The sequence below is a fragment of the Pecten maximus genome, chromosome 13, assembly GCF_902652985.1.
Source record: "Pecten maximus chromosome 13, xPecMax1.1, whole genome shotgun sequence".
Classification (NCBI taxonomy): Eukaryota; Metazoa; Mollusca; class Bivalvia; order Pectinida; family Pectinidae; genus Pecten; species Pecten maximus.
Genome location: NC_047027.1, coordinates 22,539,565 through 22,564,435, shown reverse-complemented (window position 1 = coordinate 22,564,435; position 24,871 = coordinate 22,539,565). Strand labels below are relative to the sequence as shown.

At 35.1% G+C, this 24,871-nt stretch overlaps 1 protein-coding gene across 1 annotated transcript; it reads right to left on the bottom strand.

Annotated features, from left to right (window-relative positions):
* Positions 1-220: 220 nt before the first annotated feature.
* On the bottom strand, positions 221-6,399 carry LOC117340551. The gene is made up of 6 exons (XM_033902309.1): positions 5,973-6,399; positions 3,669-4,555; positions 2,640-2,936; positions 2,037-2,366; positions 1,492-1,541; positions 221-250 (listed from the first exon to the last, which is right to left on the bottom strand). Exons 3-6 carry the CDS (start codon positions 2,824-2,826, stop codon positions 221-223), a joined length of 597 nt encoding a protein of 198 aa, XP_033758200.1. The 5' UTR covers positions 2,827-2,936; positions 3,669-4,555; positions 5,973-6,399.
* Positions 6,400-24,871: the final 18,472 nt, after the last annotated feature.

Sequence of the window (24,871 nt, the reverse complement as noted above, 5' to 3'; positions counted from 1 at the left end):
GCGTTCAAGGGGGACAACTCTCACAACGTCGTCTGCTTGTGTTCACATCCGACAGTCCTTATCGTCGGTGTCGGTTTTGAAACGTTGGACTTAACTATAAAAATACATACATTCTTAGATAAATATATATCATATCAGCAGTAAATCAATACGGCTACACGGTTAAACGATTAGACATTTCATCTGAGCGAACATATAACTCCGTTACTGTAACAAACAGTTAGACTACAGTACGCCTAACGTTACAGGCCTGTTGTAACAGTTACAGTACAATACAGACTTGCCTACCCGACAGATTTGTCATTTGTCATTAAAAACATGTAAACACACACAATCACCTGGCAATGACAGGAAGTAAAATAAAAGCCATACATAAAAAAATATAAACAAGAAAATGTCAAACGTCACAACCTATGAAATGGTTCCGTTTGCGTCAGCAGGGGGCCCTGGAATTTGTTTACTCTACGGTACTGTCAGTAACTGTTAGGCCTACTCAGTAACCTGTGTATTTGGAAGTTGGGAATTGGCTCTTAAATGAACGAACATTCGGTAAAAATGACACCCCTCGATGTTCATATAAAAAATATTTATTTCAATTGTAACTCAGAGTCTATATTTGTGTAGAGTAACCATGAAAACTAACTGCCATCCTAGCCTTTCAATATGATCATCGTTAGCCTATCGACTGACCTACCTTCGTCATTCCATCAAGACAACCGGTTAAACACATATAATCCTATGTCACAGAAAAGATCGAATACTCGTATAGAGTCACTGTTCGCTGGTTCACACACGAAGTTGCCAAAATCACAGTGAATTTAAAATTACCAGCCACGAAACATCGCCGCGTCATGGCGATCGAGATCGACATCACTCTCATTGAACTATGAATGGAATTCCAATGACAGTCGTGACGTCATGCAGTGACGTAGTATTTTATAAAAAAAAAATTGACTTGACATTTAAAAGTACAGTGTGTTCTGTGAAATGATTAAATATGTCGAGGTGCAAATCAAATTATATGTGAAGTTGGGAAACTCATTTCAGCGTTGGCTTTCAGTATTGTTGATAGAACTTCTTTTTCTCGGATGTTGACAATTTGATCACGGCCACGTAAAAGTCGGTCAAGTTACGGTAATTTTTATCGGCGAATTGTTCATTCGTTCATCACTTAACCACAAAATGAATGAAATTTGTGTGTAAACACTGTTTGCCAAAAATAGGGTATGATCTTTCAGAATATCACAAGTATATTTAGTAAAAACGTCAAATAAAGAAATTAAAAAATTGAAGAAAATGGATGGCTGAGGGACATTTTCGCCAGAAATTCGGTAATGATATGAGAGAAAAAGACTCTTTCATTATGTGTGTATGTAGGATAGGGATATTCCACCCTCGGGATTACAAAATGTGGTAAAACCCTCGGCAAGCCTCGGGTTTCACCACATTTTGTGACCCCTCGGGTGGAATGTCCCTATCCTACATATACACATATGAAAGAGTCTTATAATCTTTGTATGTGTCATGACTGCCAAGGATTTCTGAAAGAACAAAGTTTTTTTCGTATGCTTATTTCCTCTCGACCGCTATTGTTATCGCTTAATATAACCATTTAGGATAAATATTCAACATTTCTTGCCGACAATTTTTAAACTACATAACTACATTCGGTGGGTACATGAGTACTTTTCAGTTCATATGTTAACAATGAGATCAGCATTAATTCGTTTTCCCTAGATTCATATAAATTAAAACGTCATAACCTCAACATTGAAGGAAGGTTTGTTGAGGGTGACATTTATCTTCACTCCTAGATTATCGGTGACTCATTGAGCAAACTGTCGCTATACGCATGTTAGCACAGATGTGTCTGTGTACATGTATATGTGCAAATATGTTTATGGGGGGGGGGCAAGATATACAGTATATATTGAAAATTAGTTCATTATAACATTCAAAAGATAGAAGTGAAGTATTCCCTAGTTGTTGGGGTATGCCCACTGGATACAAAAACTACACAACAAATTTGTACAAACCTGGTATAACAATTGAGAAGTTGTAGTAGTAGGAATCCAGTACATTCCTTATATACAGCTGATATTGTCCTTTCTGTTTTGTCTCGATCTTGCTGAAGTGTATCTGTGCCATGTAACCGTCAACGCTTACGTCCTTGTTATAGAATAACACTGACACTTGGACGGGTGACACGGATACGGTAGGATAATCTTGGGGTGGTAGAGAGAGGTCTTTCCGTAAGATGAGGGTGGTAATTGGCTCGGGAAAGCCCATGAAGGTGATATTAATATCTACGGAGACACCTGTATGGGTGACATAGATCTGTTGAGCACTTATTACTTGAGGACTACCTGTAAGTCAAAAAGTGGTATTCAAAGTATTTATACATATTTAGATAAAACTGCCAATACTTAAACGGAGAAACAAAACTAAAAAGCCAAATAAAAGCATATTACAGTTAAAATAAAATTATGATGGAAGTTATCATGATATCATGACATGACAGTTTATTCATTTTTGAAAACAAAAGAGAAAAAAGAAAAGAAAAAATGGAACTGTTATATATCTATCTATCAACAAGTAAAAACCATATTGACAAATAGAGTAATTAATTAAAAACCAACCTGTCACCATCATGAATCCTTTTCCTCTCTGTACAATCTGTCCATCTCTTCCAGGGATCCCATTCTCCACCTCACATATATACATCCCCATGTCCTGGAAGCTCACTCTTGGAATAGTCAGCGTACTCATATACCCTAAATTTGTCACTTGGTCAAATGTGTCTCTGATGACAGTTGACCCGATCATCTGTATCCATCTGTACGTGTAGTTAGTAGGTATTCCGTTAGCAGTGCAATTCAGTCGAAAGTCTGTATTTTCTGTAGCGTTAGCAATAGCAAGATAAACATCAGGTCCGTCTAAAAGATAAAGGTAATTCTACAGATTTTCTATGCTAACGTAGCATTAAATATTTTGCACGTCTATTACTTTAGCTTAATACCATATTAAATATATGTATGCATCCAGATGGAAGCAGCATATCCAATTTGCATGTTTTTTAAACTTTTTTATTAGCTACAATGTTTCTAATTATTTCATCAAATTGCAACTGATGTTTTCACATTAGAGTTTATAGTCATTATTATATGATAATGTGTTTTATCATGTCTATAATGTTATGTAGCATCAACCTATACATATGGGTGTTAGATTCATATAAGTGTCTTGAAACTTGCTTTCTGATCCTTTTTGTATCCTTTATATGTTATATGTACATATGTCCATGGAAATTGACAAATAAAACACAGTTTAATATAAAGGTAATTCTAGTATGTTAGAAGAACTGTCACAAGTCAGCTTGTGTTCATATATTGGTCATCCGTATAAAATACAAAATATTACCTTTATGCTAATTGGTCAATGGATATTTTAGTGATCAACTGGGAATTTGTTTTTTTCATGCAGACGGAAAGACAGGATTGTTAATACCAGGCTACGTGTTTGCTGATAATGATGATAAATGACCTTTATCTTTTTTTTTTAAAAAGGAAGTATAACAATTGATATTAGGCTAACTAAGACAATTGTAGAAAAAGGGTTCATATCGACGCACCGCGTATCTACTGATCAGATAATATTTCTTTACTCACACTGAACGATAATGTTGAGCGCTTTTAGAAGACCTCAGTGACACATTGTCGTGTGTAGCCGTAGCAATACATGTGTAGTTCCCCGCGTCGTGTCTGTCTATACTTGGGAGCTGTATGATCTCCGTCGATAACGATTTTCCATCATGACTCCAGTATGTAGTTGGCGTAGGATTACCTTCAGCAGAACACGTCCTTGAGAAACTCCCACCCTCACGGATATAAACTAATGAAGGGTCGAATCTGATGATTTTGATGTCTGAAATTAATAAATCAAATGACATGATTCAATGAGACATGGGTTAACAAACGACTTGATAGAATGAGACATGGGTTAACAAAAAGATCTCAATATGCAATCGCCGATGGATATTTGTGAATATCTTTCTGCAAATCACGTCTTTGTTTGCTAGGAAAGTCATGCGTAATTTTCCAGCAACATCAAACTATTTATTTCATTTATTGCATGATGAATATCAAATCATATATATAAGACTGTACTGTATTGTTTTAAGTGAAATGTCTGTAAAAATGAAGTTATGCATTTATTACCACCCAATCATATTTAAGAAAGTATTCCATATACTTACAGATCACACTAAACGCCACAGCCTTTGTGCCGAACACACCATTTGGACTAGCCTGGTGTCTGGCAGTACAAACACACTGCCGTCGGTCGTAGGATTCATCTATTAAGACTTTTATTATGGATACTACCTCATTGAGATTGGGGAAACTATATCCACTGACTGGTGATCCTTTACACTGCCAAGTCAGTGACGGCGGAGGGTTGCCTCCCCTTATGCGACACTCAATTCGTTCTTTTTTACCTTTTCGTGTGATGATCAGCGCACTAGATGGAAATATCCATAGAGTCCCTGTAGGTGGATCTGCAAAGTGCAATGCAATGGTTTTAGTTATATATCAGCATTATATCTGATACCAACGCCGCTAAGACCACTAGTGATTATAGCATGAAGTGTGAGTATTGGATTGGTTTGACTTTATTTGACATCGATTCTCATTTGAACTTGAAATGCAAATGGCGGATCCTTGTATTTGTCCCAAGCATTGGTTTGTTTGGTTTGTTTTTGTTTAACGTCCTTTTAACAGCCAGGGTCATTTAAGGACGTGCCATGTTTTGGAGATGGAGGAAAGCCTGAGTCAGTACCTGGCAACTGCCCCACATAGTTTTCGAACTCGCAACCCAGAGGTGGAGGATGATAACCGGAACGTCAACTAGAAGGCACCATTTTGAAAGTATTGATAAACACAGTTTTAGCGTTCGCTCCTGTTACCCGATGATCTCTGCACAAAAAGCTAGCGTCAAGTGAGTATTTCGTCAAAAACTAAACTTAATATTGCGGAAATGGGGTCATATATAACTTCTCCACAAGGTAAGCTAACAACATATGCCTAAAGCGTACAGTTCTGAGAGAACATTTAATAACGTCACTGCTAAATCTGTATCAATACACGCTGTGCTGAGACCGAAATCGTGGGTTGATTAAAACCGTAAAAGATATTAAACAGAAATGTTCAGTTGTTTATTTTAATTTTGTTACAATTGCTTGTGTCTTTACATAGCTTCATTGGAACTATCTTAGCAACCACGTCTGTTGTAGTTAGCAACTTCGCAGCACACCCTGAATATTATTTTCGTCGCACTGTATTTAAACCATATGCTTGATATAAATATAAGGATTGTACCTCATTTTGACTGCGTATACGGTAGTAAGCCCGCAGTTGGCAACGAACATATACTATGGAGAGCGATCTTCGATTGTGATTGCGTGTACGGACCACGATTATTTATGATTGATCTAATTATCTGTGTGTACTGGTAACCCTTCACATCACAAGGCTAATGTGGCCAATGGGTTTACCTCCCGACACCCGAAAATCAAGCGTTACGATTTTACCATATTTGATGGTTTGATTACCCCGTGAAATTGTCAACATCAATGCATATGGATATGCAAAATAAAGATGCTACATATTGTAAATAGGATTTAGCGCTGAAGTAGCATTTTCCCCATTAAAGTGCTTTAAATCGTATCTAATCGGGGTTTTATTCATTTATTTGTTGTTGTTGTTGTTGTTGCTGCTGCTGCTGCTGTTGTTGTTGTTGTTGTTGTTGTTTTGATTATGAAAGGTATATGATTGGTATTAAATATAATCGTTAGCACCAATTCCTGGTAAATCAAATGAGTAAATTGAAACAATAAAACAATATCACAAAAATACAGACCAATTTTGAATGAAGGTTCATTCAATTCTTAGTTCAGTAAAATATTCCATACTTACAAATCACATTAAACTCCACAGACTCTGTACCGTACACTCCATTAGGACTGGTCGGGTGTGTGGCGGTACACACACACTGTTGTCCGTGGTACGATTTGTCTATTGTGAATTCTAGTATGGACCAAGCTTTGTCGGCTTCTGTCCGATTCTGTCCAGTCGCTAGCGACCCTCTACACTCCCAGGATAATGTAGCAAGAGGATTACCTCCCCTTACTTGACACTCTAGTGTCACTGTTGTATTATCATGAATGCTGTAATTGCCAAATGGCGACAAAGTCAAGTTTTGTGATGGTTGGTCTGAAATAGAAGTGCACCATTTATTTTCATTTCGACTTTATGTCGGATGCTTGAACATTTTATTTACCCTGAGTACTCGGTTGATTTCACATTGAATATTAACCTGTTTACGGGATTATTTTACCATATAATGATCATATACTGAAACGAAAAAGAAACGCAACTTCAAATTGTAGGTTTAATAAAATAATACTTGTGAGCATTATGTTTAAATTTCATATGTAATAGTTAATATTGAATATGGATGTAACATCCTTTAAATGTTTAGAGATTTTTAAGAACAGGTCACTTTGCTAGAAGGTCATGATTGGTAGTACCCTACGTGAATCCAAGTTGAAATGGCAGCAGTTTTGAAACCGTGCCCTAATATCGTGTGTGTCCTCCTCGAACAGTTATCACATCTCTAATTCTTTGTTGCATTGAGTTCATCAGGGCATTGACTTTCCGTATTGGAATGTTATTCCATTCTTGGACGAGTGCATTTGCTAACTGAGGGAGGGTATTTGGGGGGGTTACGGCGATTTCGAATTCTTCTGTCTAATTCATCCCACAAATGCTCGATTGGGGACAGGTCGGGGCTATATGGAGGCCAATCTATAGGAACAATGTTCTGTGTCGCAAGAAAGTCTCTACAGACTCTTGCAAAGTGTGGTCTCGCGTTATCTTGCTGAAAGGTTAGATGATGCTGCCTAACAAACGGCACAACATGGGGCCTAAGGATCTCATCCCGATAGCGTACGGCCGTTAAATTCCCATTGACTATCACCAAAGGCGTCTTCAAACCATGGGAGATTCCCGCCCAAACCATAACTGATCCACCCCCAAATCGGTCGTGTTCCAAAACACAGGCGTCAGCAAAACGTTCGCCTCGACGCCGGTACACACGTTGACGGCCATCTGCTCGAAATAACGTGAATCGAGATTCATCGGTGAAGAGCATAGACCTCCAACGTCTCATAGGAAAACGTCTGGGCATATGTGCCGTTGCCCATTGCATACGACGTGCTCGACGTTGCGGTGTTAGTGGTAAACCAACGTACTGTCGCCTTGCACGCAAATTAGCCTCACGCAGTCTGTTGATCACTGTTTGGGGATGAATTCGACGGTTATGATTACCAATCGTATTCCTTGCCGTTTCAGCGGCCGTTAATCTCCTGTTACGCAGGTGTGCCAACCTAAGAACCCGGTCTTGACGTCGCGACGTTACGCGTGGACGTCCTGATCTCGGCTGGTCATCGACTCTTCCTGTTGCGTTAAGACGTGAAACTAATCGACTAATAGTCGATTTGTGAACTCTGAATTGTCGAGCGACGTGAAGTTGCGTGTTCCCTGCCAGAAGCATCGCTATAGCACGTCCTCTATCAACCTTTGATAACCGTGGCATAATTGTAAAAGGAATTATTGTTTGCAAAAGTATTGGCGATGATGTGGCTCAATGTTAGTGATGAATTGATACTGGTTTGAATGAAAAAAGAACGCATATGTTTGTACAGGCACGGTTTTTGATGTTTTTACCGCGCCGGAAGTGCATAGGTCTCTAGTCACACTTGGGTGATTTTGAAGATTGGTATGGGTGTTAGGCAGGGTGCATGTTTATTTCCGCGATTTTTATACAGATATGTATATTTAATACAAAATTAATCACAATTTTCCATGTTGCGTTTCTTTTTCGTTTCAGTATATTTAATCTGTCAGCATAAAAAAAACTAAATATCATATCATATTTACAATCACAGCTGTTTTTGACTTCTCAAGAACTTGAGTTTAGAATAAGACCAAGGTCGCCGATAGATATTTGTAAATAACTTTCTGCAAACCACGTGCCTGTGTTTGCCAGGAAAAGGCATGCATAAGTTCCATCAACATCAAGTTATTCATTTCATCTATTGCTTGGTAAATGAAGATTTTTAAATATATAACTGTACTGTATTGTTTAAGTGAAATGTCTATAAAACATAAAGTTATACAATGTACATTCATTACCACACAATCATATTTTGGAAAGTATTCCATACTTACAGATCACACTAAATGCCACAACCTTTGTGCCGTACACACCATTTGGACTAGCCTGGTGTCTGGCAGTACACACACACTGTTGTCGGTGGTAGGATTCGTCTATTAAGACTTTTATTATGGATACTACCTCATTGAGATTGGGGAAAGTATATCCCCTGACTGGTGATCCTTTACACTGCCAGGTCAGTGACGGCGGAGGGTTGCCTCCCCTTATGCGACACTCAATTCGTTCTTTTTTACCTTTCCGTGTGATGATCAGCGCACTAGATGGATACATCCTTAGAGTCCCTGTAGGTGGATCTGCAAAGTGCGATGTAATGGTTTTAGTTATATATCAGCATTACATCTGATACCAACGCCGCTAAGACCACTAGTGATTATAGCATGAAGTGTGAGTATTGGATTGGTTTGACTTTATTTGACATCGATTCTCATTTGAACTTGAAATGCAAATTGCGGATCCTTGTATTTGTCCCAAGCATTGGTTTGTTTGGTTTGTTTTTGTTTAACGTCCTTTTAACAGCCAGGGTCATTTAAAGACGTGCCAGGTTTTGGAGGTGGAGGGAAGCCGGAGTACCCGGAGAAAAAACCGGCCTACAGTCAGTACCTGGCAACTGCCCCACGTAGGTTTCGAACTCACAACCCAGAGGTGGAGGGCTAGTAATAAAGTGTCGAGACACCTTAACCACTCGGGCACCGCGGCCCCATGTCCCAAGCAAAGCACAAAATAAATTGTAGGGACTTCCCAAGAAACGATGACAGAACATATTGTAAGAATAGGGGGATATCTCAGAAACGTTTCCCAATACTGCAATTTCGTATATGTGTGTGTGTGTGTGTGTGTGTGTGTGTTTTAAATCTCAGTTGAAAGCATTTTAATTGCACTGTCAGCTTTCACCACAAAGTTTAATACTAAATCCTTTTGATCAAAATATTGCTGTTTCAGGTCAAAAATATATTGTATTGAGGCATTTCACTTCACATGTCTATTTTGATTGATAAAATTAAATGATATAAAAACAGTGAAATGCGATTTTGTTGAAAATAGGTAGGTAATTAGCATCGGAACGACATAAATGAGTTGGCGGAAAACAATCATCAACATGTCCTAAAATATGAATATTTCAGTGACAAAGAAACAAAGAATATTTTAGATCCTATGACTCTAACAGAGGTATGATCTAAGCAATGCTCGTATGCATATTTTATGATTTACTAACATAATTAAAACGCTTTCTAAATCCCTTAGAATGAATTTTTAAAAAAATGAGGTAATATTTGTTTGACAGGGACAAACATTGCTTTAAAAAAACACGTTATATTATAATCTCATAGAATCAATGAACATATTCCTTGAATAAACAATTCCCCAAACTCTACTACTTAATTAAGTGAGCCACATCACTACGCGACAAAAGCCTGTCCGTAATTAAGGAACGGTTATTATCAATTACAAATAAACGACTGATGTCTATTGTTATCTATCAATACAAAATGTCATAATATGAAATTAAATGTATAATAATCACAGCTATAATTATTATCATTATTTTATTTTTTGTTTGTTTAATATACCATTGGATTAATTCACGCAAATTCATTTAAAGAAAACGAAGTGAGGTTGCTGGTCATAGCTTAATATTAGCTTTATTACTGTCAGATTTAAATTATCGTCTTTTCCTTGACTTGGTACATTGTGGTTATGATATAATTGCTATGGAATGCTTACAGATTACTTTGAAATCATGTCGGATATGAACCACATTCTATGTAACTTGAATCATTTTTATGTTTGACTGTTATCAGTTTCAAAATATGCTGTTTTTACAGCAAACTCTGACAATTCTACGGAATATATATAATTATTGTTAATAGATACTAGCATGATAAATTAGCTTGAAGCCAAGAAGGATAATGTTATATTATGTATATGAGACATTTTGTATACTGTTGTGTGATTTTGCGAATTACATATATGATTTTAATACCTTACGGACTACCATAACTATGTCAAGAGTGGGTATGATTTGTACCACACGGCAAAAACATGGTTGTTTCTCTCGGAAAATTAGAAAAAAAAGTGTTTCCATTTCTTAAACGGGAATACCCAGTCATTACAAAAATATTTAATAAATTACGAATTTGATCTTAAAGTATACTTACAAATCACTTTGATCTTCTTTTGACTGCTGAATGTAGCATTTGGGGATTTCACCCCACAAAAGAACCCTCTACTATCCAGTGATCTGGTTACATTTGAAATCGTCCAGGTAAAGCTTCTGCCGTCTTTAGAGCAGGAACATTGTCTATCACAAGTGTCATTTCTATTGTCTTCACACCCTCCTTCCACCAGCCGTACATATCCCAGATATGCTGTGCTTTCTTTGAAAAATGTGGCTTCCATGATATCATCCTCTCCCACAGAACAGGTCAAGTTTATTGAATCTCCCTCCACAACAAAAGAAGGAGAGGCTGTCAACTCTACGTCCACACCTGTAATGTACCAATTCTACAATGACTTCTCTTCAGATCGTCAGAGACGACAAAATCTGAGATCTTATCTTTTCTTTCTAGAAAAGTCCGTTTTCCTAATGTTTCCCTCGACAATCTCCTAACTTTTGTCTTTGATAGAGTGTAGCTCACGTTAAAATACCCCCTGGTTCTTGTTCAATGACAGTATTGTAGTGACTTGGACGAATGATTGGGCAATTCAAATCATTCGTCCAAGTCACTTACCGGGATAGTGGCCTACTTGGTTCCTCTGGCAGTGTTCTTCAGAAAGGTGACAATAAAGGTCGGCATGGGTTCCGTGCTATTAGAATGATGCAAGCACAGACATACCACAGCCAACCAAACCACAATACATCAGACTTAATCAATATAAATGACCATAGTTGTTAATAGTACGTTGTACAATACCTTACTAAGTCAAACCACTTTTTTCCTAATTGATTTGTAATTAGTTAATTAATATCCTTTCCTCGTTTTGCAAAGATTTTTTTAAATAATAAAACCTAGAGATCAACACTAACACCCTATATACAATGTAGCTTGATATACCGGGATTATTTCAACAGCTCTCCAAACGATCGGACATGAAGTGATATTCGGCCACGTGGATATTCTACGGAGTATCTGGCTTCCTCCCGCATTGAGACCCCTCGGGCGCGAGGAAATAAGCGTGTTTGATAAGTTGATATAACTTTTTTTTTACAATTGTTTAAAAAAAATAGAGTTATATTTACAGCTATTAAAGTTAAATTCACATTTCCAGAATAGCTCGAGTCTCGTGCTATCTCTTCCTAAGATTGCTTTAACACTCTTACCTGTACAAACACAAAACAATGAGGTAACGCTGAGGACGATTGAATCCATCTCAATATTAACAAACATTGACTTGCTTTTTCCTGCGAATCACTTTCTAATATTACCGAGTGTGTATTTTATTTTTTTTATTAATTACTTCCCGTTGCATATGAAAGACGGCCGTAAAAAAGATGATTACATGTATAGATTTAACATACATGACATATTGCGTTCAGGAAGTATTCATTACACAGAATGTATTATTGATGTATGTTTCCTTTAGAAAATGATCCATTTTTATTGAAAATATGTCAAATAAATTGGAAATCGATTTTCAGTCTTTTTTTTTTTAATTGTTCGTGTCTTTGGAGAAACTTGTCTTCATATTATCAAAAGGATTGCACATTAAGATACATTTTTTCATTCCTTGTCTAATGAGTTACTTTTGGTCAATCTCATACTTCTATATGAACCACGGGGAATTGGATTCCATTCTTCGCCCAGTCATCAATGATCTAACATATGTGCGTCGTGATTGATAACTTTATAAGATGGCGACATTATTATGCCATGATAAACGATGATGCTTTCGTATTGTGAGTAGTGTCATAACTTGTACCAGGTGTCTTTCCAATACTTTCCAATCCCTAACTATGGGCTCAGTCTGTAAAGTATGTGGGGTAATATACATAATATTAATCAAATGCTTATAGAGTAAGTGGATAGATGTCCATGTGATTCATACCGACTCGTTACTCCTTCCCCATTAGTTTGAGAAAATACTTAATTAAACACTTCCTTTAATTTGTCATTTCCGCTCACATTGAAAACTGCTAGGTACTTCGTGTTGGTGTAAGTACTGATGAGATATATTCAGTCATGAATCATGCGATAGTTTTATTCACGGCATGGTACCGTCCTATTAGTAAATATGTGTGTATATATAAACATTAAAAGCGTTTATATATACTTTACTTATCAGAGCTTTTCCAGTTTTGTTATTTATGTAATACATACATCGGATATACACTAACATATACAAATGTATTTGGTTGTGTGGGCGAGGTCAGTTTATTTTGCAAATAGGATTTTTTTCTTTAACGTTTGATAAGACGTTCGAAACATTTCTAGTCTCAGATTCAGCCAGTTAAGCCGATACTGTATAGCTTATAATTTCGCAAGTAAAAAAAGTCGCGATTTTCATTTTAAACGAAAGAATAGACTAGAGACATTTTTCTAAATAACGTCGATCAGAAGGCACTTATCGGATTTTTTATACAGTATATATGCCTATGCTATGATTAACATTGAATAACAGTATGGTGCAACCGGATTAAAAGCGATTTAGGATTACAAACGCAAGCATGGTGTATATTTTTGTTATTCCATGAAATACACATTATGTCTTATGACGCTTATGTGTTCTTAATGATTATAATTACAAAAAAAAATGATAATAACAAGGAAAAAAAACCTGGATTACTGGAGGTGGCATAGAAGGCTAATGGCGGTACTACATAACGACAGTTATACATTGTTTATTTCGCGAATAATATTTACACGTGTCTTAATATTTCACAAATTCGATTATCGCGTCCACGTCAACGGTTCGCGAAATAGCAAATTTACCGTTTTATACTTTGAACCCATTGACAAAGAATTTTCTATTTATAACTCAATGGTGTTAATTCTACCAAACTTGAAATTAAATAAAAATTTCTTATACTTGTTTTCATATCATTTAATATTCTCCGCAACACTCATCAATATACAGCCATATTACATATTACATGTGCGTGTGTCTATAGACGTGCGGTATGATACAATTTAGGCTACATTTACGAAACGACTTGTATGGGTACATATTTATCACGTACCTTCCGATTAACTATAAAGTGATGAGAAAACTTTCGAATGATACGATGCATCTTAACATTTTAAACAATGAGGTTGAGGCCGCGGTGGCCGAGTGGTTAAGGTGTCCCGACACTTTATCGTTAGCACTCCACCTCTGGGTTGCGAGTTCGAAACCTACGTGGGGCAGTTGCCAGGTATACTGCCGTAGTATATTCGATTTATTGAATACCAGGTGACCTGTTTTTCCTCAATGAAAACATTTTTTAATTGAAGTAAGGTATACTTTTATTTACGATGGTGATTAATATATAGATATTTAAATACACCTGTGTCATTATGTGAAGGAAGTACATTTTTCAATATGATTAATCAGGATAAATACATCTAAATAAAATCTGGTTTATCGCCTAGAAGACTTATCACTTATAACAGCATCTTTAACAGGTACCTAGGGCCAGTATTCTCTAAAATAGGAATGACATTTTCTTTAAAAATGTTTTTATCATCAAGTTGTATTAGAATGGTAAAATAAATAATGGGTTCCCCTGAAATGCTCTCCCCAGAGGCATGCCTCTTCGACCTCGACTAATTATGGAAGGTCAAAACGGCCATGATTCTAACTGAATATATTTTCTTTGGGATATTTTATGACATAAAGATGTTTCTATTGTTTCAATTTTTGATTATTTGTTTCTACCTTTCTATTTCACATCCTTTGTTTCCTTCTTTGATTGTATTAGTGGTTAACGCCGAAATGTTTTATTTTTTTTTATTTTTTTTTTATTTTTTTTTTATTTTTTTTTTAAATAAATGTATACCCTGAATACTGGTGATTACGTCGCTATCATAGTCATACTTAGTCGCATATACATGTATAGATAGAGTGAGGTGCGGTAATCAATGTAGATTTACTCTCAGTCGTGTGTGGCTTCTACCTCTAGTCGACAATATGGTGACTTACAGGAAGTTGAAAAAATTGAAACAAAAAGTTGCTGAGAAGAATATGTAAGATTAAGAAAAAAGGTAAATGAAATTGAACAAGAAAGCGATATATATTTCTTTGAAATTGCATTCATATCCAAGACATCAAACAATTTTAACAATTGAACAATGAACTGCTATGTAAGCCTTTGTTCCGGAAAGTTATATGTTTGCTAACATAAAATGTTGGCTGAAAATGCATAGTACTAAGCTGCATATCCCAAACTGTTACAATACTTTGTGTAAGCTATTACTAAAATTGTTTTTTTTTTATAATCACTGATGTATTCATGTGAACGATACATGCCTTCTGTGCTGGTAGTAATCATCAAGATTTAATCAAAATACATAAAAATAAATAAAGAAAAAAATAAATAGAACAATAAATCAAAATATAAACAAATAAAGGTATTCATTATCACGATTTACTGAAAATAAGTAGATATATATAAATCAATAAAGAAAGAAAGAAATTGAATTGATTAATTGTGTTTTAATCATCAAATAATAATAATTTTAATTAATAAATAGATAAATGTACTTACAATGCAACACTTTCCTATTCTTATCGCATATCTCAAAAGTATTTTATAATCAAAATAATCAATTACTGTACTATTTTGTCATTTAAAAGAATCAGCTTGAAAAAAATCAATGATTTCATTCAATGCTTTTTATATTTAAACATTTAACTTGGTAAAATTCTTTTGAATAATACAATGAAGTAATTTACCGGAAGAAGAGATCGAGCCAATTCCTACCGTGTCAGACAGAGCCTTAAATCGAGGATGATGAAAAACGATAGCAACGAAGAAGGTTTAAGATAGCACTACTCTATGTATATGCATATATCAATACATAATGTATGCCGAAGTGTGTTGTCTGATGGGAAGCAAATCCTGGCTCATACCATATGTGCTTGACCCACTGTCAAGACATCTGAAGCATCAAGAGGTAATTGTGTTATTGCAACAGTCGAGAGGTTCAAGGTTCAAGGCCAAGGTTCAAGGTTAAGGTTCCAGGGGGTCAGATATGCAAGCATCTTGACCTACTTCTGGATACCTCTGAATTATACTCACGTTACGTATCCATCAGCGTCCTTTGATGTAGGGCTATGATATAAAGTGTGTCTTTTGGTGAATAACCGTTAGCGCTTATAAAAATACACAAGGCGAAATGCAAATGCAAGATTCAATATGTAAATTGAAAAACAAAACATGCCACGCATAATATAATTTGATAATTGAATTTTAAATCAAAATATATCACGCATACTGCTTGTGCAAGATCTTAATTAAAAAAATGCCACGCATAACAATATTTGCAAGATTCAAAGAATAAGCAAAAACCCAGAGTATTTTATGATAAAATCTTCAGCTATTAATTAATGTTTCATCGGTATTTTTGCAAAACAAAAAATGAATATGCGTTTTAAATGTTTGTTGTATAATTGAGAAAGCAAGAATTCAAATATATACAACTTATTAAATTCTCAACAGAATTGATGTAACAATCAGTTCTTTCAGAGGTTACCTGCATATACAAGTATATAGCTCTTACTCATGACAATTTAGATTAGGATATACGTTGTATGTACAGAATAATAACACATACATGTTCCCCTACCTCTCATATTCAAAGAAATGAATATGGGCGGCTACAAGTAAAACTTTACTATTAAAATTTTTAAAAATCAAATAATAAACAAAAAAGCATATTATGCTGCAATATATTAGCTTATCAAAAGGAGGAATCGAATATTGAATACACTAAAAGTTGACTAGTGATAATGAATAATATCTCTATAAATGCTGTCATAAATAACATTTGTCTAAATTAAAGTCATCCCTATAAAACCGCACCAGATCGTATAGAATAAGTACCAAAAAGTGTTGTTGTTGTTGTTGTTGTTGTTGTTGTTGATGATGATGATGATGATGATGATGATGATGATGATGATGATGATGCTGGTGGTGGCGGTGGTGGTGGCGATGGTGGTGGTGTTGGTGGCGGCGATGTTGGTGTTTATAAATTCTTATTTTTCCTGCTCCTTCTTGACTTTAAGTTTTGTGCTGGCCTTGGCTTATTGTACAACTGCAACGAGTTGTGCAAAACAACTATGTCCGTGCTGTCACAAGATCTTGAAATCTCTTTCTCTCTACACACATACCGTACATTGGGACACACACAAACCGGAGCTAGTCAACTGACCTTGTTATATATTATACCTCTACTCTTACCGTCAAAGTCCTCACTCAATTAACATAGCCACGGTGAGAAATAATTGCGAGGTTTTTGTTTTTGTTTTTGTTACATCAGTTCTTTTTGGAGTCCGTTATGTCCCCATTCTAGATATGCAGTTTTATTCTTTCCTTTGAAGACAGCATTACTCTCCGAAATTGTAAAATTAGTACATGTATTTGTATGTAAAGACATGGAAACCAACTTTCCACTCTAACTTCACACAATGCTTGAATTCAACTCATTCACTGACATTGTGCTCATATCAGAATAAAAATCTACAATATATATAAGTCGTATTGTATTATATTTTCCAAAAGAAAAGTTAAATCGTATTCTTAAAATAAATCTTCCCATGAAAAAAAAAAGAAAAAAAAAAAAAAAGGAAAGGAAAAAGAAAGCTGTTGATGATAAACCTAAGCTTTATTCCCCCCTAAATAGTTTCGGTCATACGTCAGGCAGGCTGAAGGATCGGATAGCATGCATATTTTTTGCTACATGTATCAATTCATTTTTTTCCGAATAATTTTTATTTGAAATGTATTTTCAACATTATAATATATTTGGTAGTAAACAGTCGGTACAAATATAATCATATAGAGATAGAAATCTTTCATTTTGATCCAATATTTACTTCGTGAAGTAGTAGAACACACGTCTATAATGACTGGTCATGAGACGCTATTTTCCGCTTTAACATGGCTGACAGCACACAATCCATTGATGATCGGATCAGTTTATTTGGACTGGTACAAAACATATTATATGAAATACCGGAGTGAGGCGACTTATGACGGCAGTACACTCCAGTTTTGTTTTGTTTTTGTTTTTGTTTTTTAATATTATGTGTTTTCTATATTTTTCAGTATTTTCATCAGCAATTAGGTTCGTAGTGTGGTTTTTGTGTTCGCTTCACTCCATTTTTTTTGGTATTATACCTACGTAATATTACATATCTATTTAAGTCAACGCTTATGGAATATAATTTGCGAATAATGTTGAATTTAATCACTGTATAGATATTTGTGATATTTCGATGGTGAATAATTAAATGACAGAATTACAGTATGTGATAATGTCGCTATTCATCAAAATTCAGTTATAGGTATTTTTTCGCTCATTTTAGTTTTATCACTGAATCATATAAAAGAAACTAATATGAGCTGATATACATATTAAAATGTTTTAAAGTTTATAGTATAAAACAAAAACAAAAAATCGCCGTCGGATAAAACTATATTATATCCTTTGTATCACGTTATTGGTGAAATAAGATTGATCCTTTTGCTTATCACTATTTCATTGGTGAATTATCTACTTTTGAGATGACATGCTAGGGTCAACCTAGACAGAGACCGACATTACTTCGCGATGCCATCAGTCAGAAACCTTTGGACTGAAAACAAAATAGTTTATATGTTCAAGAGGTTAACAAGCCTCTCTCAAATGGCATTATAAAATAAACTTACAGCAAATTACTAGAAAATTGGTAGAAAAGGGTTAAAGTAGATTGCATTGTACTTGGGACATAATTGTAAACTGTATTGTTAATTGAACAAAGAACAAAAGATATCAAACGTACGACTTTACAACAACGTTTATTCGTACATGTGATTAACAAAATATGCACAAATATATCATAAATACATTTTTACATACAGAAAGATGATGCCACTAGCGGAATACACGGGCTGCTTTAAATCATCTCCTTATTATCCGTCCGAACAACGGCAGTTACTGCAATTTTGAGGTTGCAATGGATGCGAATCTTGAAGAACATGATATATCGTCACTACTTACGACATCCGGTACTTCCGGATTGTATCATATAATTAAAGGTTAACCAAAACTTAATAGAAAAACTCATTAAAATACATACACTCGCATCAAATTGATGATATGGTGTATCGATTCTTTATTGGAAAAGTAAATCAAAATTAATCATGATATATACTACCGGAAAAATAGGATTCAGAGCAGTGTATACACTATACATTCATTGATCAAATATCTAAATGTCATTTGTTACTTAATTAAATTTCCACTAAATCCTCAAGCTAGGCAATATGTCTACAGCTGCTTTGCAATTTTAAAGCATTCATATTGAAATAAATTTAATTCCGAGATGCCACTCTGGTAACGAAATATTCTGGTCAGCCTGTCAAAGGTAGTGCAGATATTTTAGTTTATATTTTGACTGCAAATGGATTTCAGTCGCTGTGCTGATAAAACGAATATCCCTTCAACCCTGTTTTATTTCAACACTGGCCGCCTGACGCGAAGAACAGTTTATATTGCTGTTTAATCAACATATGGTCTTGACTGACATTTGACAAGAAACAAACAAAACAATTGCGTAAAGATTATAATTTTCTTTTCATCTTAATTCGTGTGTCAAAAAACTTAAAAGGTAAACCTGGATATGCTTAAAATATTTTATAATACATCCATTTGCAGTGATGGTCGCGGCAAGCAGGACGAGGTGTTGTTTCGATTAGTTTAATACTCGCACTGATCACTATGCAGTTCGATTCATATCAAGGTTGATTGCAGCCAGGGTAGATACCTACTAGTAATAGTAAAGACAGGAAATGATTTATTTTACACACCATGGCGTTATATTGCACTTAAAGAAATGCTTAACATGAATCTCTGATAATAACCAAATCAATATTCACAGTTGTGTCTGGGAGCTGGTTTATTAAAATGTCGAGAAATCGAGAACATTCACATAATTATATATACGTCAACTTCTGTCACATCAATAGTGTGATACCAGTTGAGATCGATCCTGTTTATACATACAACTATAAACATGCCTATTTGTATGCGAAGTGAAAACTGAAATATATCCATTTTGTTTACATGTGACCGGAAGATATGGATAAACGGTACATCTCAGAAGCTTTCCGAAAACTGATTTCATTTTAATCTAGAAAGACTTGTACTAGCCACACCAATCTTTAAATTATATAAGTGTTTTCATGAAGTAATATACCTCTATGAAGATAACATTAGTTACCCTTTTTGATATGTTGCTTTTCTCTGAAAATATTTCGATTCGATAAAATTGATGAGATTTGCAGATTATCAATAACATTTCAGTTGTTCGTAGATTATAAACATTTTGCAACACTTCATAGGGTATAATGTTTTTATGATAAGAAGGAATGACACTACAAAATTACAATATACAATATCTCAAGTATTTCTTCTGAATACAACTTATGTAATTGATACAGTATACGTATACACTGATCTTCAAAGACTCTTCAGTAATGCATCGATATCTACAGGTTTCCCAACCAAGAAGGAGAGGAAAACTGCAATTAAATCAATTAACAAAATGGAAAAACTAAACTGAGAAAGGAAACCGTTAAATACGAAAATAATCAACTATTTACCCTTCGAACATCGAAAAAGACCTAAACACGCGGTTCTGAACTGTTGGCAAAATATGATACATACAATTAAGTTGCTGAATGACGAAAGCCAGGTAAGAGTATCAAGCACTGCTCCCAACAAATCCATTTCTCGTGGCCCTATTGTGTTTTGTGATAATCCAATTTCAGATAAAGAATAATAACATAGAGCTATTGTATTGGGAAGTTCAGCTGCGAGAAAGATGCAAATGTTTGCCATTGACATATGCACAACTTTGGCAATTCTATTTGATCCAGATGCCGATTGCTTTGTTCCTTGTAACCGTTTATTTGTATTAATGTAACGAACACTTCTACGAATCCCGAATAATTCAAATACAAGCAAAAAGAAGCACGGTATACATTGGAGAATTATGGTTCTCAAAATGAAGCTAAAATCGTTCATATTCAGCATCCATGTTTGACCGGTCGACACAGCCGTCACCATCGTAGTGATATCCTTACCATAAACATTCTTAGACTGAACTTCTAAAGACTCGGCATTACAAAGAACTAAAATAGTCGGTGTCATAATTGACAACGGGATAGCAAAACAGAACATGACATAAAATATAGTGTATTTTGTTTTCAAATATTCCGATACCTTTAATGGAAATGTGACTATGACAAATTTTTGAAAAGCGATTCCTAGTGCGATCAAAATTGAAGCGCTGTGGAAAAGTACAGGTAGAATATCGACTAAAAGAATAATCAATGCACATACCTCGTAAGGTATGAAGTCAGTATCTGCCCCAAAGGTTACAAAGTACATAAGCACTGGAACTTGAAATGTGACTACAAGTGTATCAGAAATCGATTTTATGCGTAAAAGGATGATATTGACATTTGTTGACATATGTGCTGAGAGAATAAACAATATCATACCATTTGTTATAAATGTGACTGTTCCAATAGATGGAATTATATAACGATGATAGATGTCGCTGTAATATGTACCCAAATATCTTGTTTCCATGCTGAAAACATGTTCTTGTGAATAGTAATACTCATCACAGAAGTCGGGCATTCTACTTCCGTTACAGAACAACTCATAAAATCTCCACTTCGTAACGACTGTATCCGGGTTTGCCTCTTCGAAACGCTTGACCATATGAAAACATCCCCAAAATTCTGTAGAGTTGGTATTATTAAAACTCATGTCACAGAATGAAAACGCTCTGCCATGTTCTTCACCACACTTTAGATAATCGGTTATTGCATTTTGCAAATACATTGTGTCACAGAACTCTACTGCTTTTGATACGAACTTCAATACTATTTCGAGAAACTCTGATACCAGTGGACCGACCAGGAACAGTTGCATCACCATGTTGATACAAAACTCAAACCGTTCCTCTCCTGGATATTCCTCGTTCCAATCTAGGCACAAAGACTCCGACGAGTTTTCCATTCTTGGATACTGATCTTATTCTACGTACAGAAATGTTGATTCTATTTTCCAGTTCAATCCGATATAATTGTTTGTATAAAAGGAAGTTTTACAAAACAATATAGAGCCACGTATGCGAAGAATTCACACTATCTTTCACTTAGTATAGGCCAACAACATTTCATTTCGCATGTGACTGAAGTTATTTTGCTGGTTGTACAGTTGTATCTATACTAAGCAATATAAAGGCGTGGTTAAGTAATTCTATAGTCTGACACGACAGTCTGCTTTTATTACGGATGTAACACAATGATATGTTAATACTTCTAGAAACAGGCATTTCTATTGGCCGAAGATTTTATGACTACTGGCGCGACAAACTCTAACTAGTATGCTAGCTTCATGTCAGTATATAAAAAATACGAATGCATCATAAGCGGATATTATACAAACTCTTTAGGTACTGCTTTGGTAATATACTCATGAACAACATCATCTAACGAGAATAGAACATTTATTTATTGAAAAATAAAGTTTTCAAGCTATTGGGTCAAATCGAGAAAGTTATGAAAATCTACTTTTTCAAAGTCTCGAAATTTCTGAAAGTAGGAGTTCATGTCCTAACATTCAAGAATGCACAATTGCTTTTGGAATATATTCCAATATTGTATTTTGTATCATCAAATACCAGGTACATTTGTTCAGCGTGAATACCTGCAGTGTATTCACTGCTTAAGCATTCCGAATACATAAGATAATTACCCGAGTGTGTACCGTCAACACAGGTGGTCAATACGATCCTTTTGTTTGTTCTATTACCTGCTAATATATGTAAGTGTTTTTAAACAACGAAAATCTGCCAAAACGCAAAAAGAAAAAATCCAAAACACAAAACCGCCAATGGAAAAAATCTGAACTGGTACAATAAATGTATTCTATTGATAAGTTTTTTTGTTTTTTTTTGGACATTCATATTATACTCTTTCTTTTTTATGATTCATAATGCACACGATATATTGACGTCTTAAGACCAAATTGAGAGTTTGATACATTGCATCAGTATGAATCAAACTGCATCATGTATACATCATGCATATCAAAATATCATAATGTACATGCGTATATTTTGAACTATGTCAATTTAAAATTAAAACAACCTAGCAAACAGGTCTTTATTATAGTCATAAAGATTTTGATTGAAAACGACATTACGTAAACTTTTAATCAGAAGAGCTACAGAACGCGTTCCATTAAATAAAAAGGGAAAATGTTTTTGGAAATTATTGTAAATCCTGTTCACATGGTATAACGTACACAATGTGCATACAAAAAATATATCATCAGTGGATTTGATATCATGAGTCCACTAAAATGACCTTACATTGAACTTTTTTTTATGAATATTTTGATTTTAAAAAGTACGATAGAAAGAAACAGGACATCACAAACACCATGAAGGCATTCACATTTGTCTTGATTGGTTAGTATAGCCATACACATCGTAATGAATTATTTATCCTAAACATCCTTAGACTGAACATAGAGATAACGCAAATAACTATAATTGTATACACGGAGTACTATCTTGGATGGGGTGTTTGGTAACGTCCAAGCGAATGAATTCACAACATATCAGAAATCATTCAAGGTTCAATTTGAACGAATCGATTATGAAAATTAGTAACGATGACGTAAGATGGGAGTAGAACCTATACTATATACAGTAAAACCCCGTTATATTGCCTTCCGTTATACCGCCAAACTCGCTTATCACAATGCATTTATTCAGAACGGATTTCCTCCCACGTTAATGCACCCGTTTTAACGCCAACCTCGCCTACCGCCATCCGCCATCATATTTTCAGTACAAAGAGTACATTGTAGCAATATATTCCCCTGCACTCGTCATACAGCTTACCTAATGATTGATATATGGCAATCGATCAAGCAGTGATGTGGGAAGGTGTCGACAAAAGGATTTATAGATACAGATTATCCATAATCCCTGCTCAACCAGGAAGATGGGCTTAATGATGTAATATCTTTATCTACGATAAAATTACAACATACAGCATTCGATAATGCTATCTCGATCAAAGGCTTCTGTAAAGTGGAATACTGTCCGATTTTACAGATCGTCAGAAGACCTACAATGTAATTTAGTATCGCACATGTATCTGGTTGTTGGCATTTGATGCCCTCACGCCTTGTTTGTATGATATATATCTGACTTCAATAACTATTATTACGAAGGAAGAGTCACGTATACCGCTAACGGCGCCACGTGTTTTTTTTTTTTTTTTTTTTTTTTTCAATATTGAGACAGGTTCGGGAAACAATGTCAATATGACAACAGATTCCGTGAGAGGAAGAGGAAAGGGAATGTACTGGTATTGCGATTGTTTTTCCACGATTTGTTAACTGCCTTCTTTAGCAAATTATCGTCCTATAATTTTCAGAATATTTCAGAGAAATCGAATAATTCACATAATGAGACTGCAATGCTGTGAGAACTAAAGGACAATCATTTTCTAGAACAAGTTTTATTATTATTATTTTCTTTTTTGGTAAACCTGTCAAATTTCGTGCTGTCAACGGACATTTTCTTGTAATTCACGAGTACAAGTCGCCTTTCTCGTTAATAATAAAATATAGTTCGTGGGAAAAAACCCCACAAAATCAGCAATTTAATTTCAACATTTTAATCAATATACATACAACACAAATTAACATGATTTTAAAATACATCTAGTACCGTGCCGTCAGCAAAACGACAGAAAAATGCTAATTCATATACACATATCCATTGAGAAAATATCCATATGCTATGTAATCTTAATTTTAGCTAAATCTGTCTAAAATTAGTAGACAAGACTTTTTCCTCTAACATGGTTGTTGACTAGGAATAGGGATGCGTCAGACCATTTCAACCAATCAGAAGCCAGATATCCAGTTCCGTCATCAACAGCCAATTAAAATAGTGTTATTACCACTATTAACGATACCCGTTTCAATATATATTAGCACAGAAACTGTTGGCAAAATTAAAGAGTCACATCCCGTAAAATAGCAATTATAAAGGGTACATTATAAAAAGGTCTTGGTATGAATAACGAGCAGAAAATAAACTAATTGTTTAGCTAGCAATTATTAAATGATTTCTTTTACAATGTACATACCGTGACGTTCTTTTTCAACACAAGTCAATGTCCAAGTTGCTGCAGTATCTCCAGTTACCGGTTTGTTAAAATGTAAGAAAAACAAGAGGCCCATGGGCCTTAACGGTCACCCGAGATTTGAAATATTTCAGCTAATTTAATTGACCTTTTTTGGCCCCGCCCATCAACCCCTAGGGGACAGTCACGGCCAACATATGCATATTATCA